The 12,968-nt window shown below is 38.0% G+C and overlaps 1 protein-coding gene across 5 annotated transcripts in view; it reads left to right on the top strand.

Annotated features, from left to right (window-relative positions):
• The window catches only part of ctnna2 (catenin (cadherin-associated protein), alpha 2), a 186,013-nt gene that overhangs the window by 58,361 nt on the left and 114,684 nt on the right, over positions 1 to 12,968 (top strand). For all 5 annotated transcript variants that reach the window (XM_085912130.1, XM_085912129.1, XM_085912128.1 and 2 more), the window contains one exon: positions 9,926 to 10,129. In XM_085912130.1, the coding sequence (XP_085768256.1) occupies positions 9,926 to 10,129 (204 nt within the window). The remainder of the gene's footprint in view (positions 1 to 9,925; positions 10,130 to 12,968) is intronic.

The following is a 12,968-nucleotide window of genomic DNA, read 5'->3' as shown; positions in this document are numbered from 1 at the left end:
CTACTCATCAATTGATCCATATATAAGGCGCTTTGCATTATAAGGCACACTGTGTTTTTTCTTTTAGTAAATTGTAAGTTTTTAAGTGCACCTAATAGTGCGGAAAATACGGTTTGCCCCTATATTCATTGATCTGTACACTAGCTTCATATCAGAAATCACAACATAAGAGAATTACACCTGAACCATTCATGCTTCTCAGGGGGAAAAAAAAACGTAGAGAGATGCACAACCATGTGGTTAAGACACATTAAAACCAACACAGCGAGTGTTATGCATGGATAGATGCACCTGGCAAAAAAAATATGAATAGAAGGAGTCATCTGAAATAATGAGAGATGGCCAAGGGCGAAAGAAACATCGGTTCACTTATTGTTGTATAGTAATTAGCTTTTGCCTCTCTTTTTCTGATACAAATAGTATTATACGGGTGAGCTACAAGAGTTGAGTCACTGGTGAACAAGAATCAGAGTTCCATGCTAGTTTTAATTGGAGTTCATAGCCTTAAGGCCAATTCTTTACTAGCATCTTTTTTAAACTCCCTTTGCAATTTTTTTCAATTTAATTATAGATTGCTAGAATAGACTTAGAGATGTTTGACTTTTGCTTAGCAGTTTGAATTTACCTCAAACTCGTACCTTTTTAAAATCATAAAGTATCACGTGCTTGTTTATAATAATATATTGAAAGAAATGTTCTGTAGTTTAGCTAAGACTAAGGATTTATATTACAATTTAAACCAATCTGACAATTACATAATACAGAAGTACATTGGGTAGGTACTGTAACCAAAGTAAACTACTGGTAATTCTACATCCCCATGTGGAGTCTGGAATGGAATAAATTAAGATCATTTTCTATTGTAGACATTCTGGGATTTAATCCATTACTTAAACTCAGATGACGACAACTCCTTTACAACTTTCCAAAGTAGTTTGGGAGACAAATTCTTAAATTTGACTACAACAGCTACAGACATATGGGGCATTGGTGGGTGGGGCACATTAGCCTTCTGCTGCTCTCTCAGGACATAAACTGCTGCGTTCCATCATTTTGATTAATTGTTGATCTTTAATTATCTTTTGGCAATTTTTAGAGATTTCTGTGGAAATTTTGCGAGACAATACGATCTAGTACATTTAAAGACACTATTTGTACACTATTTACTTCCAGAAGCAAGTAATAATTGTCACTGAATCTTTCTGTCTGCATGGTGCCAAATTGCTGCTCAGGACATTCATTATGTTTTGCAAATATTGGTGCAAAGCTCTGTCATCAAACAAGAATGACATTGTTCAACAGCTCTCATTTGTTTGGTCTTTGAAATCTGTTCTAGCCATTATTTATAAAAATAAAAAACATAACCTGCGCAAAAGTGTGAAAAAAGTTAATCATTGTGAAACATAAGATAAAATCATGAGCTAAATTCGATAATTGATGTGCTTAGCAACTAGCTAGTCATTTTGATGCATCCCCAGAGGTTTCTATTGAAAATATGCCAAGTCTCACCTACACTCATGATTTGATCATTTCAAGGTCACAGTAGATTGTTGATGTATTTAATGTGGAAAGCTCCTCTTACCATTTAATGAGTTGTTGCCTCGCTGATTATGTCAAATCAGCATTTCTTTCATTGTCAAATCTTCAACTGCCTCTATGCCTGCCTCGCTGGCATTATATCTTTATCGTGTTAGTTCCACGTCTTGAACTCTTATCCCTTTTCCAGTCTTTTACATCGTGTAATATGTGCATTGTTTCCGCTGCATTTCCGTGCATTTCACTCACATTCAACTTCAATGGCAAGCAAAAGCATATACGTCATGGCTCAAGGCTTTAAGCCTCTTGCAGACGTACTGTATGGTCTTCATATAACATGCCATGAGAAGATGATCAACTTCCACCCTTCCTTGGCAATAACATTGGCTGGCTGTTCCCAACCTACATCTTTTTGCATATTCACACGATTCACATTTTCCTACTTGTTTCGAAATTAAAATTCATTTAAATCGTTCGAGCCCATTCTGTTGTCTGTCAGCTTGTGTGGACATCATTCTGGCCTTAAAACTGCCTTTGTAACCCCAAGTGTGGAATAAGGGCAATCTTGAATGACCTGCTCTCAAATTTATTGCCAGTCCTTCTCCTCAATGTTAGTGATGCGTGAACCTTTAATTGTATTAAACACTAATTCACCGGGGTGTCCTCGTTCCTCAGTCGGGTGGTACTGATGAAGTGGTTCATGCAGTGCTGCTGTTCTCAATGACTTTGGACATATCAGATAGTAAGACTTTATTCATCCCACACCTAGAACAATTTTGTAATTTTAATATTTGACATGACATTTACACGTGACAGCAGCTGGACAAAAAAAACCCTAACAGATCAAATCCACCAATTAGTCAAATAATAAAAATCCATGCAACTCACAACCCGGCAAGGGTATCAATCATTTTTGGCTTAACTGCTATTCAGTCTGTTGTCATGTCACATTGTGTCATGCGTGCATAAACCGATTCCATCTTTTAGGTGGGTGTGACATACATTACATTTATTAGTGTGTACTCATTTCCCCTTGAATCTGGAACAATATTCCTTTCTTGGTTCACGCACCATTGTTCCATAAAGGTCTGAACTGTAGAAATCTGTAAGTTCATTTATGCATAGCATACACAAATGCACATGAATGCCCACACATCCGCACATCTATATTTTATTAACAGGCCACCCCCATGTCTGAACTCTTGTTCAATAATATTATAAATATCTTGAGGCTAATTAAGCAAGATAACACTTAAGACATTGAAATTGAGTTTACTCGTTAATATTCATCTATCTTTAGACATGGGCTCTTTAAAAATTATATGGCATCTAACTCTTTATAATGTACATTGTTTGCACCATTCCAAACTTTCTGTAAAAGTTGAATGTATCTATATGAAGAAATTTGCAACAAGCATCTTAACCAATGCTGTCCCATTGTTCGTGCTTCTATTGCTTAGAAATATTCTCCATTTTTTAAAGCGAGAATATGTTTCAGAAGGCTCAGAAGTTACAGCATAGTGTGCTGGTTTTGAGCACAGCTGAATTTGAGAAATAAGGGAAAGAGTGATGAGCGTTAGATTATTGAGAGGCTAAGAGGGAACATCTAGAAGAATGAGTGAGTGTTGAAAAGGTGGTTGTGGCTACAGTTTTGGGGTTATCGCTTTGCAAGGCAGGAAAGCATAAAAAATAAATTGCAAGCATATTCATATTCAAATTAGACACGTTCTTGCCTGCTTTCCAATTATGATGGAGGTATGCATCTGTCAAAGGAAACAGTGCACAAAACTGATGAATATTTCTGCCTGGTCAGAGTAAACATGTTTTTTTATTTCTTATTATTTTTCTGTTGATTTTCACCACAAGGGGTATTTGTCATTTTGACTGAAATTATTTTTGACTGAATACAGAATTCATTATAAAAAAAAAAGTCAAAGTCAAAGCCAGCTTTATTGTCAATTTCTTCACGTTAGACACACAAAGAGATCGAAATTACGTTTCCCACCGTCCCATGGTGACTAGACACATTACACAACACATACAAGCAAATAGCACAAGGAGTAAAAACGAATAGACAAGAGCGATGAATAAGTAATAAGCAAATAATAATTGGTGTTGACATATTGCTGCTTTAGCCAAACGGCATAGTACAATGACCCAAGTAAAAATAATAATAATAAAAAAATAAAATAAAACAATAAAAAAAAAATAATAATAATGATAATTAACAGACAGAGCTATTAGTCTAGTTTTGCACAATGTCATTGTGTTTATTATGTATTACTGTATGCGTTATGAAGTAGTTCCTCGTGTCAGCTGGTCCAAAAATTCATTCTTTGATGCTACAAACTCAAGTATGTCACACAAAGTCTAATCCTTTTTAGATACATTTACAGTTCTCCTTCTTGGCAAGGACAGCAGTCTACAGTATAAAATGAAGTGAAATGTTATCTAGTTTTTATTGTCATGTTACAAATTCACCGTTGTTTTATTGCAGGTATAGTAATGAAGTGCGATATAACGTAAATACAGTGACTACTCCCCCCACCGTGTTTTGCTTTTTCTAACAAATAAGGAGGGCAGATAGCGAACGTGGAATCTCTTTAAAAGGAGTTTCCCTGATATGTTTCAATATATTGGCCATTACGCCCTCCATCAGCTCTATTAGGTCTCAAGGCAAAGTTGACATTTATTTTCCACGTCATCCCTACCTTGGCACTCCCATGCTTGCATTTATATGAATGTTACAGGGATTTTTAAAGCTGAGTTCCAGCATCTGCCTGAATCATTTTTATGCGCAGCTTGAGGCAGGAGACGTCATAACCCCACTCTCACCACACTCCACAGTCCTCTTTCTTATACTCCACTTATTCGGATGTTGTCAGATAAGGCCTGGAGTTCATACCAGCGCACAGGGCAACAGTCTCGGCCTAATGTGCTCTCCTGGCCAGCCTTCTGTAGTATCGCCTTTTCGTGACAAAATTTGCATAGTTTTAATGTGTGTGTAAATCTATTTAAGTCATTAACAATGACATAAAGATAAAAGTAACAAACAATAACAAAAACAGTGTGACTCGTTTGCATTGGGTCAAAGTACTGTACCACAATCGTTGATTGAGACATACATATAGTGAATGGAAAATATTCCTGAACATATTTCTTGGCTCAGCTGGCAAAATTCTGCGTGTCAAGAAATGTCTTTCCTTAAATTCTAAGCATAAGGGAGCACTTGATAAAATCCATTTAGACAAAGAGTGAAAAACCTGTGCTTCGAAAAATTTCCATCCTCAAGTGCTAAGCACAAGGCAGCAGTGGATCAAATCCTTCTTGAAGACAAACTAATGTTGCCGCCAGGAGAAATATCTCATCTCTTTCAACACTTTTTGATTCACACTCTGTAACTGGGGTCACCAACATGGTGCCCACGGGTCCCAGGTAGCTCTAGAGGACCAGGAGTAGCCAGCAGGCCTGTTCTAAATATATAGCTCACCCGTGTTGTTATTCTAAAAACATACCGGTGAGCTGAATGTAGTTTGTTTTTTGGTTGCTATTCTGTTTTAAATAACACATGCATTGGCAATTTTGGAAAGGACAACATTTTTTAAAAACCTGTGGCTTTCTGCCTGGTATGTCGGATACACGGTCCTAAAACATTGGCACACTTCCTGTCGAATGTAGTTTTTTGGCCGAATGGGTAGATGGATAAGTGCAGCTCTGTGAAGTCTTGCCTCATAGGCTACTTAACATCTGGATTGGTCACAATCCAGGCAAACCCGCGCCCTCCAATGTCTGTGTCATTCGGCTGAGTCTTCACCCACTGAGCTGTTTTGCTTTCTCTCCTACTTTCATTTGCCGATGTAAGGACAAAGCAGAGTGAGGCGAAACAATGGCATTGTCGATCACTGCAGGCATTGATTTTTCTGGCATTGGCTTAGAAAGAGGTTGGCATCGGAACTTCTCCATCCGCCCACTTTCATCTTCTCGTAAGCAGTTGTCTAACCAGTTGGAAAGATACATTCACTCTTCCGATCCAGCAGTCTTTACCTGTGCTGCCAGTTCATCTTTGAGGAGTGGGTATAATCCCCACCAGTGTATGCCTCAGTTATGTTTGTGATGGAAAACCCTCGACACTTTAGTGAGGAAGGTTTCTAGAGAGTAGAGACGCTGAATAACAATTGCTTATTGCCAGACAGCTGCCTTAGCTGATACCAAACTCATGATGACGTCTGCAATGGCTCAATCCAGATTATACATGAACTGATACATACTGATACATTAACTGCAGACAGCATCCAGAAGCTCTTGTGGCAAATGTTCGTGCTGTCCCATTAACTGGCCTGGGCTTGCTGAAGTCTCGTGAAGAAAATCTGTTAGGGTGGCGTACCACCGAACCTTGGACCCCAAAACAACTGCGCCTACAGTACAGTAGTCTGTGAAGGCAATGACGACAAACAACGAAGAGGGAGGGAAATAGTCAAGCAATTGGACAAATGTGTTAATAGTATGCATATGAATCATTTTCATTACATTTTTACATTCAAAAATTAATTCAATGACTATGGCTTGGCTTTTTCTTTCTTTACCACTTTTATTATTTAACCGTGGGGAAAGGCATGTGTGAAGGGCGTAATTTTTTTTTGTCTAGTGGAAAACACCAGAGATGTGGGTCTGTCACGCTGGGTGAGATAACACGACTTGTGATATTGCATTTTCCCTTCTCCAACAGCTATTGCTGGGAGGTCAATAGGTGGCAGACAAGTATCAATACTTTTCCTACTGCAGTCTTGCCTTAGGTGTGAAGGCAACTACTGCGTTAGGCAATTCTAACATAGCTATCACAATTTTCGCAAAAAATGAGGCAACCTTCATCTGTTATAGCCTCCAAAAAGTTTAAGATTGATTTGCACGTCCTTGTGCGTCAATGCAATTTAGTTGTTGTGAAGAGGACCCATCACCTCCTACCACTTGTGAATCTCTCAGAGCAACATAAAACCTTGAGCTGTGCGCTAAACGCTCTCGTCTGAATAACTGTTATAGTCGTCTATGGAGCTTGAGTAATCTGTTTGTTTAAAAAATCTTTGAGTAGATCAAGGTGTGAATTCCACAAATATTATGTTCTCATTGTATCCGTTAGACTGTGACAATACAGATATCTGGCACCATGTATGAGATCTTTGGGAACAGCAACATATTCTATCTCACAAAACCTCCGGTACAGCGAGCATTAAATTATCAAATATGCATATTGTAATTCGCTTCAACCTTGGCATGTTGTGATAGTCATTCCAAAAAAAGGCCGGTAATCTGCCAGAGTACCCACTACATACAAAGGCCCTCGATTCAATCTCGATACCCCTACCTATGAGATAGACATGATAGCCAAATCCTTACACCACAAAATAGTGTTCATCTAAATTAAAGAAATGCTTCAAAACACATTAGATCTCACTTCACAATGCAGATGGACCAAATGACCCAAAGCAAGAACAACCAAAGGTTTTTACAGGCAAAACAGTGACCTCTTCTGCAATGGGCAAGTCAGTCACATTACCTGAATCTGATTCAACATGCATTTCACTTGAGGAGGACAGAGCTGAAAGAAAAATGCTCAAAGAACAGCAGGAACTGAGGACAGCTGTAGCTGAGGCTTGGCAGAGTATCACCAGAGCCAAAACTCAGCGTCTGGTGATATCCATGGGTTTGAGACTTCAGGCTTTCCTTGATTGCAAAGGACGGAAGCATTACATTTAATGGTGTAACATGACAAAAGCACATATTCTACTGATGCAATATGATTCAGTACATCCCATTTCTCATTAAATAGCCATGTTTTTGGCCACATCAGGAGATCCAAAGAGCCGTCACCTGATAGTTGAGAATGTCTAGTGCAGTCTGCCTTTGGCCAAACTCCGGATCACATTAAACATAGAGACCTCCAATGTTCTCATCCATTTCTTTAAGCAGAGCACCGAGTTGTTATTGCAGGGTTGTTTCCATGTGTGCAGATATACTTTAGTGCATCACAGTTTGTCAAACAGTTTGTCAAATGCATACAAACACACATTGAGGCGAAGGCACTTTGACTGTTTATATTTGTGTACGTTTCAGCAAGAACCTGTTAAATCACAATTTTGTCTGGTATAAGTGTTTGTTTTTTTCGAAAAGACAACAATGAAAAATGAGAATGCACGTCACAAAAATAGCTGTTTTACTCAACAGGAATAATGAGTACCCAAAGAAAATTTTAGTTCCTCAGCAAACGTTGACTGGTCTGCTTGGAGTTATACAATGCCATTTCTTTGTTTCTATGGGGGATATAACTTTGTAACTACCTTATGTATTTGAACCGGAAGCAGTTAGCACAATGGGATTTTCACTCACTATTTTCAGAAAACACAATTTTTAGCTTAAATTCCTGCTGTGCTTCCTCTTACTAATTAATGTGGTCACCCATCTCTTTGCTCTAGTTGTATCTTCCGTCTGTATTAAAGTTTCAACAATGCCTTACATTTGAATTTTAAGGGGATATTTGTGTTGCATATTTAACCCTCAGAGGAAAATGACTTGCAAAGGTACATGCCTATCTTAACTTTATGCGCAGCATGAAGCCACTTTATACTTTATGTAACGTTCCGCTACTGTATTCTTTTATTCATAGCAATGCGCTTCATGTTGCCCTGATCGTTCAAAACCTTTCTTCAACTTAATGATTTTCTGACAAATCTAATTTGTCATTGTGTCTTTTTAATTGGGCCTGACAGTCATTTTCTTTTAATTAACATGTTTTAGTCACCAGTGTAGTTGAGGCTTTGTTCCTACTGCCTGTACAAACAATATAAAAGTACAATAAATGCTTGTATATATTGTATTATATTTCCCGGTACACTACAGGACATTATATATTTTACTAATTTACATATATGAAACATTTGATTCAGATCACATGTAGAGTCACTGTTCATGCTGAGTCTTATCTAGTCTGTACAATATGTGAAGCTTTTCAAAGACATGTTTTTCACTCTGTGACATTTACAGTCCCTAGGTAATGTTAGTTCATCTAAAGTGAGGTCATATAAATGGCCTGAATGTTTACAGGGAAAAAAAAGCTTCTGATTCTACCAACTGTCAAACTATTCAAATTGTATAGGACGCTTTGTCTAGAATAATGGTGAGAGAGACTACTCTGCATTTTGGACTAGTTGGTAAAAACACAATGCACTATCTTGTGGGTGTCTTTTAATTATTATGAAATTAGTTGTACTCAGTTCATTTTGTTTTACTTGTAAATCACTTGACTGGTTCTTTTATCTCAAACAAGGTATTTTAGGTTGCATTACCTGACATGTTTCGGCGTGTACTTCCGCCTTCATCAGAGTTTTTATGAAATTACTTTACCCGTTTTCTGAAGCTGAGTCATGATTCGTCGTTACCAGAGCCCTAAACAACTACTGTCTGATGTAATTTTAAGTGGACATCAAATGGCAAAATGAGTGTTTTTTGCTGCTTAATTCAAATTCCAAAATTGCAATATGAATCATAATATCATGTTAGACTATCTTAGTACATATTATTGTGAATAAAATTTGGGGTTGGCTGTCCCTTTAAACATTGCTGTGCTCTTGAAACTGCATATCCGTCGAAGTTGGTTAAAACAAATACGTTATGTATAAAACAAGTATAAAATCAAAGAGATGTTATGACATACATGAGATGCTCACAGGTACAATGTAAATTTCCTTTCTGCATTAATCACACGTTTATTGATTGTGACATTAAAAAGCTCACATTGTAGAAGGGCGAAGTGACAATATAAATGGTTTCATGGTTCTCTGATGGAGAAGTATTTGAGCTATTGCCAATTACCTTGAAAACCTCCCGGCTGTCGTCAATCAAGCTTTTTCTAATCTTTCTACCCCAACTATTCTGCATGCCCTATGATAATTGGTACCTGACATCATGCTTGAATAACAATGGAATCAGGGCCTCCAGGGATGTTCTCACTAGGCCTTCATGTTCGTTTCTTCTTTACAGCTTTCATTCTTCAGGTCCTCCGTGTATTAGGCTTTGGCTTGTTCCCTTCGGAAAGCTCTAATATCTGGTGTAGATGTTGGTTGTGAACGTGGAGATAACAATTTCACAATTATACCAAAATAAAATGAGGATGAATTAATGTTTTGCACATTTCTTTCTCAGGATATACACACACACACACACACACACACACACACACACACACACACACACACACACACACACACACACACACGCACACACAATCTATTTCTTATACTGTTTGTAGAATATTTTTGCATGATCCATTGCTCTTGCCCTCTCCGTTAATTAAAACATCCAAGTGAATACTTTTTCTACTCTCTTTTTGCTTTTCCAGAACAAAATAATCCTGGACCCTCTGACGTTCAGCGAAGCTCGTTTTCGCCCTTCTTTGGAGGAGCGCTTAGAGAGCATTATCAGTGGTGCCGCATTAATGGCAGACTCATCATGCACACGTGACGACCGGCGCGAACGCATCGTGGCGGAGTGCAATGCTGTTCGACAGGCCCTCCAAGACTTGCTGAGCGAGTACATGAACAATGTAAGTGTTGCCAGATTTCCTTCCCATCTATTATGTCTATAAAGCGATAAACGTCTGTCATCACAGCTTGATAGCATATTTAAGTATTTAAGTTTTGATTCTGAAATTCAACTCATTCAGTTGCTTTTTTTTGTCATTTAGGAAAGGCAAATTCATACAGTTTAACTTCACTGCTCTTCACTTAGTGTTCCTTAATAACATTTTTTCGCTCAATGAAATTGTCAATAGATAGAGACAGAGTGCATTTATATGCAGCCTCACCGGATGGAAACACAATTCCCCACTCTCTATTGACTTAATATTGGACAAGGTTCCTTTTTCACCTTGTCTGCAAGTAGAGAACTAAAGAATGCAACAACGCAGGGTGGTGGGATGTACTGTTTGAGTGGTAACAAAAGCAAAGTTTTAGTTTATAGCTCCCAAAGGTTTAATTAGTTTAGTTTATCTATACTATAGATATTCAACCCTGTACTATCAATATGATGCCAATAGTCAGTGCTAATCACAGTCTCGAGTGTGCTTTATTTTAAACCAGCATGGCATTATTGTAAGCCATTATTAATGGTAATAAGAAATGTAAGCAACCACTTCCACGCACCTAGCATCCAAAGGCAGCATTTATTTTTTTTCGTAGGAAGCTTGAACCAAAGCACAAGGTTAATCAATGTGGTAGCTGGCCATAAATTAGGTTCAAGTGACAGGAGAATGTCCATACCTGTCTTAGCTGCTGGTGATCTGTGATTGGTGACAGCATACCCGGCTCCCTGGCTGGTGCTGAATCATCAGGAGCAGCTGATTTAGTTACGGCAGCTCAGACAGGGCCAATCTATCAATTGATCTAGGGAGTAATGCATTACCAGCCTGGGTCAAGGGAGCTTGGGCAGAATATAGCCATAGCCAGAAGCCATGGCAGGTAAAAGGGGTAACTGGGCAGCTCTGTGAGCAGTCCCAAGAACGATTTAGGGAGTGTGATATTGAGCACACTCATCTCACTGTTAGCTGGATGTGGCACATAAAACCAAACATGGATGGTGCGGTAGGCCAATCATTAGGGGAAGATGAATGGCCTTTTTTTTTTTCCACGGCCCCATTGCAAGTTGCCATGCAGAATGCTCATTCAACAATCAAAGTGGCTTATTTAATGCAGTGACAGTGTGTGTTGTTGTGTTTATGCTGCCTTCATGAGACTCCAAGTATGAAAATTAGATCTTTGTGACAAAGCATAAATGGAGGCCACAAGAAATACTTGGCCCTGACCAAATATTTCTCGGGTTCTCAAAAGGCAAGTACTTTTTAGACAGTCTTAAAACTGTTAAAAGTACACTTCCATTCGATGAACTTGCAATTTCTACATTTTAGAATTCATTAAGCTGTAAAATGTGGCTTCAGTTTAAAGAATGAGGTCTTGCTTTTGTCTAACACAAAGGCAATGTCTCCCTTATTTTTAAACGACATAAAGAGAGAAACGATTAAGTGCCCACATAAATGGCAAAGTACCATGCTGTATAAATGAGAGGTGGTGAGATGCATTGCTGCAGTATTCCCATATACGTAGTTGCAGCACGCAGCATTTGTGTCACTGATCAACAAAAAATGTTGCCCAACTCAATGGTGCAGTATCACTCTTGCTGTTTAAAGGGCACACTATTTCATCAAAGATCGTCTACACATTAATGACAAGTGTACTGTGGGACACAGCCAAGCACAGATATAGTCAAAAAATCATTTAAATTCGAAGACAATTATTCTGTATTTTTATTATTTAACGAGTAAAATTTAGTACACACAATTACATGTAGTTTATTTAATACTCGATAATCTCTACCTGCACTTTAATTTTATTTCTATCCATTTTTCATCCAGAAACCCAGCAAAGCTCTTTACATGATCCATCTGTTCTACTTTGTCATGCTTTTTTTTTTCTCCTTGGTTTCCCTAACATGCACCGAGTGGGCGTGTTTACACCTCAAGTCAAGTCCAATTTATTTATATAGCCCTTTATCACAGAAACCTCTGACAGGGCTTCACATGCCCACAGTTGACAAATATTGATCCCTTCAAAAAAGAAGGAATAAAGTAATAAACATGTGTTTTTTTATTCACTCTTCTTTGTTGCTCAACTGATTTTTTTTTGCATGTACACCCTCAATATTGACATGCATTTTTTTTTTTTAAATGTCATCTACGTCTATATCAGACAATTCTAGTGCACAGTGATGACAATGTAAACCATGACAGCAATAGCAAATGTCACGGTTACACGTCTTTGTTCATCAATTAACTTGTGTTTTCACAACTTCATGCTTTCTCTGATACTCTATATTTTTCATGATCCTCCTTTTTTTGTAATCTGGCAGTCAGGGCTGATGCGTTAACATGGTAGACAAATCAATGTGATTAATTACTCAATTAATAACAGTAAATATTGAGACTAGGTCTTTTTGTTTAATCCTACAATTAAAAAAAACAACATTTTGACAGTTACATGTCATAGTCTTGCTTCTCCAACACTAATTTGACACAAAACATCGTGTACGAGTTTCTTGTTCCATTAATTTAGTTTCATTTCCCTATTGCCTCTGCATTACCGGCCCTCCAGACTCCTAGAACCAACAATAAATCACAGGTTATCCACAGCATGCCATGGCCTCCCTCTCATTTGTCAACACCTAATGCACTACTCGACAAGCTGCAATCCACCGGGCACATATTAACCTCCCACTTTAAACAATTTAAAATTGTTTGCCACTCAAGGCTGGATCACAATTATGGAGTCCATGCACACATTAAAGATATAAATCACGGAAGTTTTATCTCACTCAACCGTCATGGAATCAAA

The sequence above is a fragment of the Syngnathus leptorhynchus genome, chromosome 5 (assembly GCF_054491065.1).
Source record: "Syngnathus leptorhynchus isolate UIUO chromosome 5, UIUO_Slep, whole genome shotgun sequence".
In the NCBI taxonomy this organism is placed as follows: domain Eukaryota; kingdom Metazoa; phylum Chordata; class Actinopteri; order Syngnathiformes; family Syngnathidae; genus Syngnathus; species Syngnathus leptorhynchus.
The sequence above is the reverse complement of the archived record's forward strand: the minus strand, read 5'-3'. Positions and strand labels throughout refer to the sequence as shown.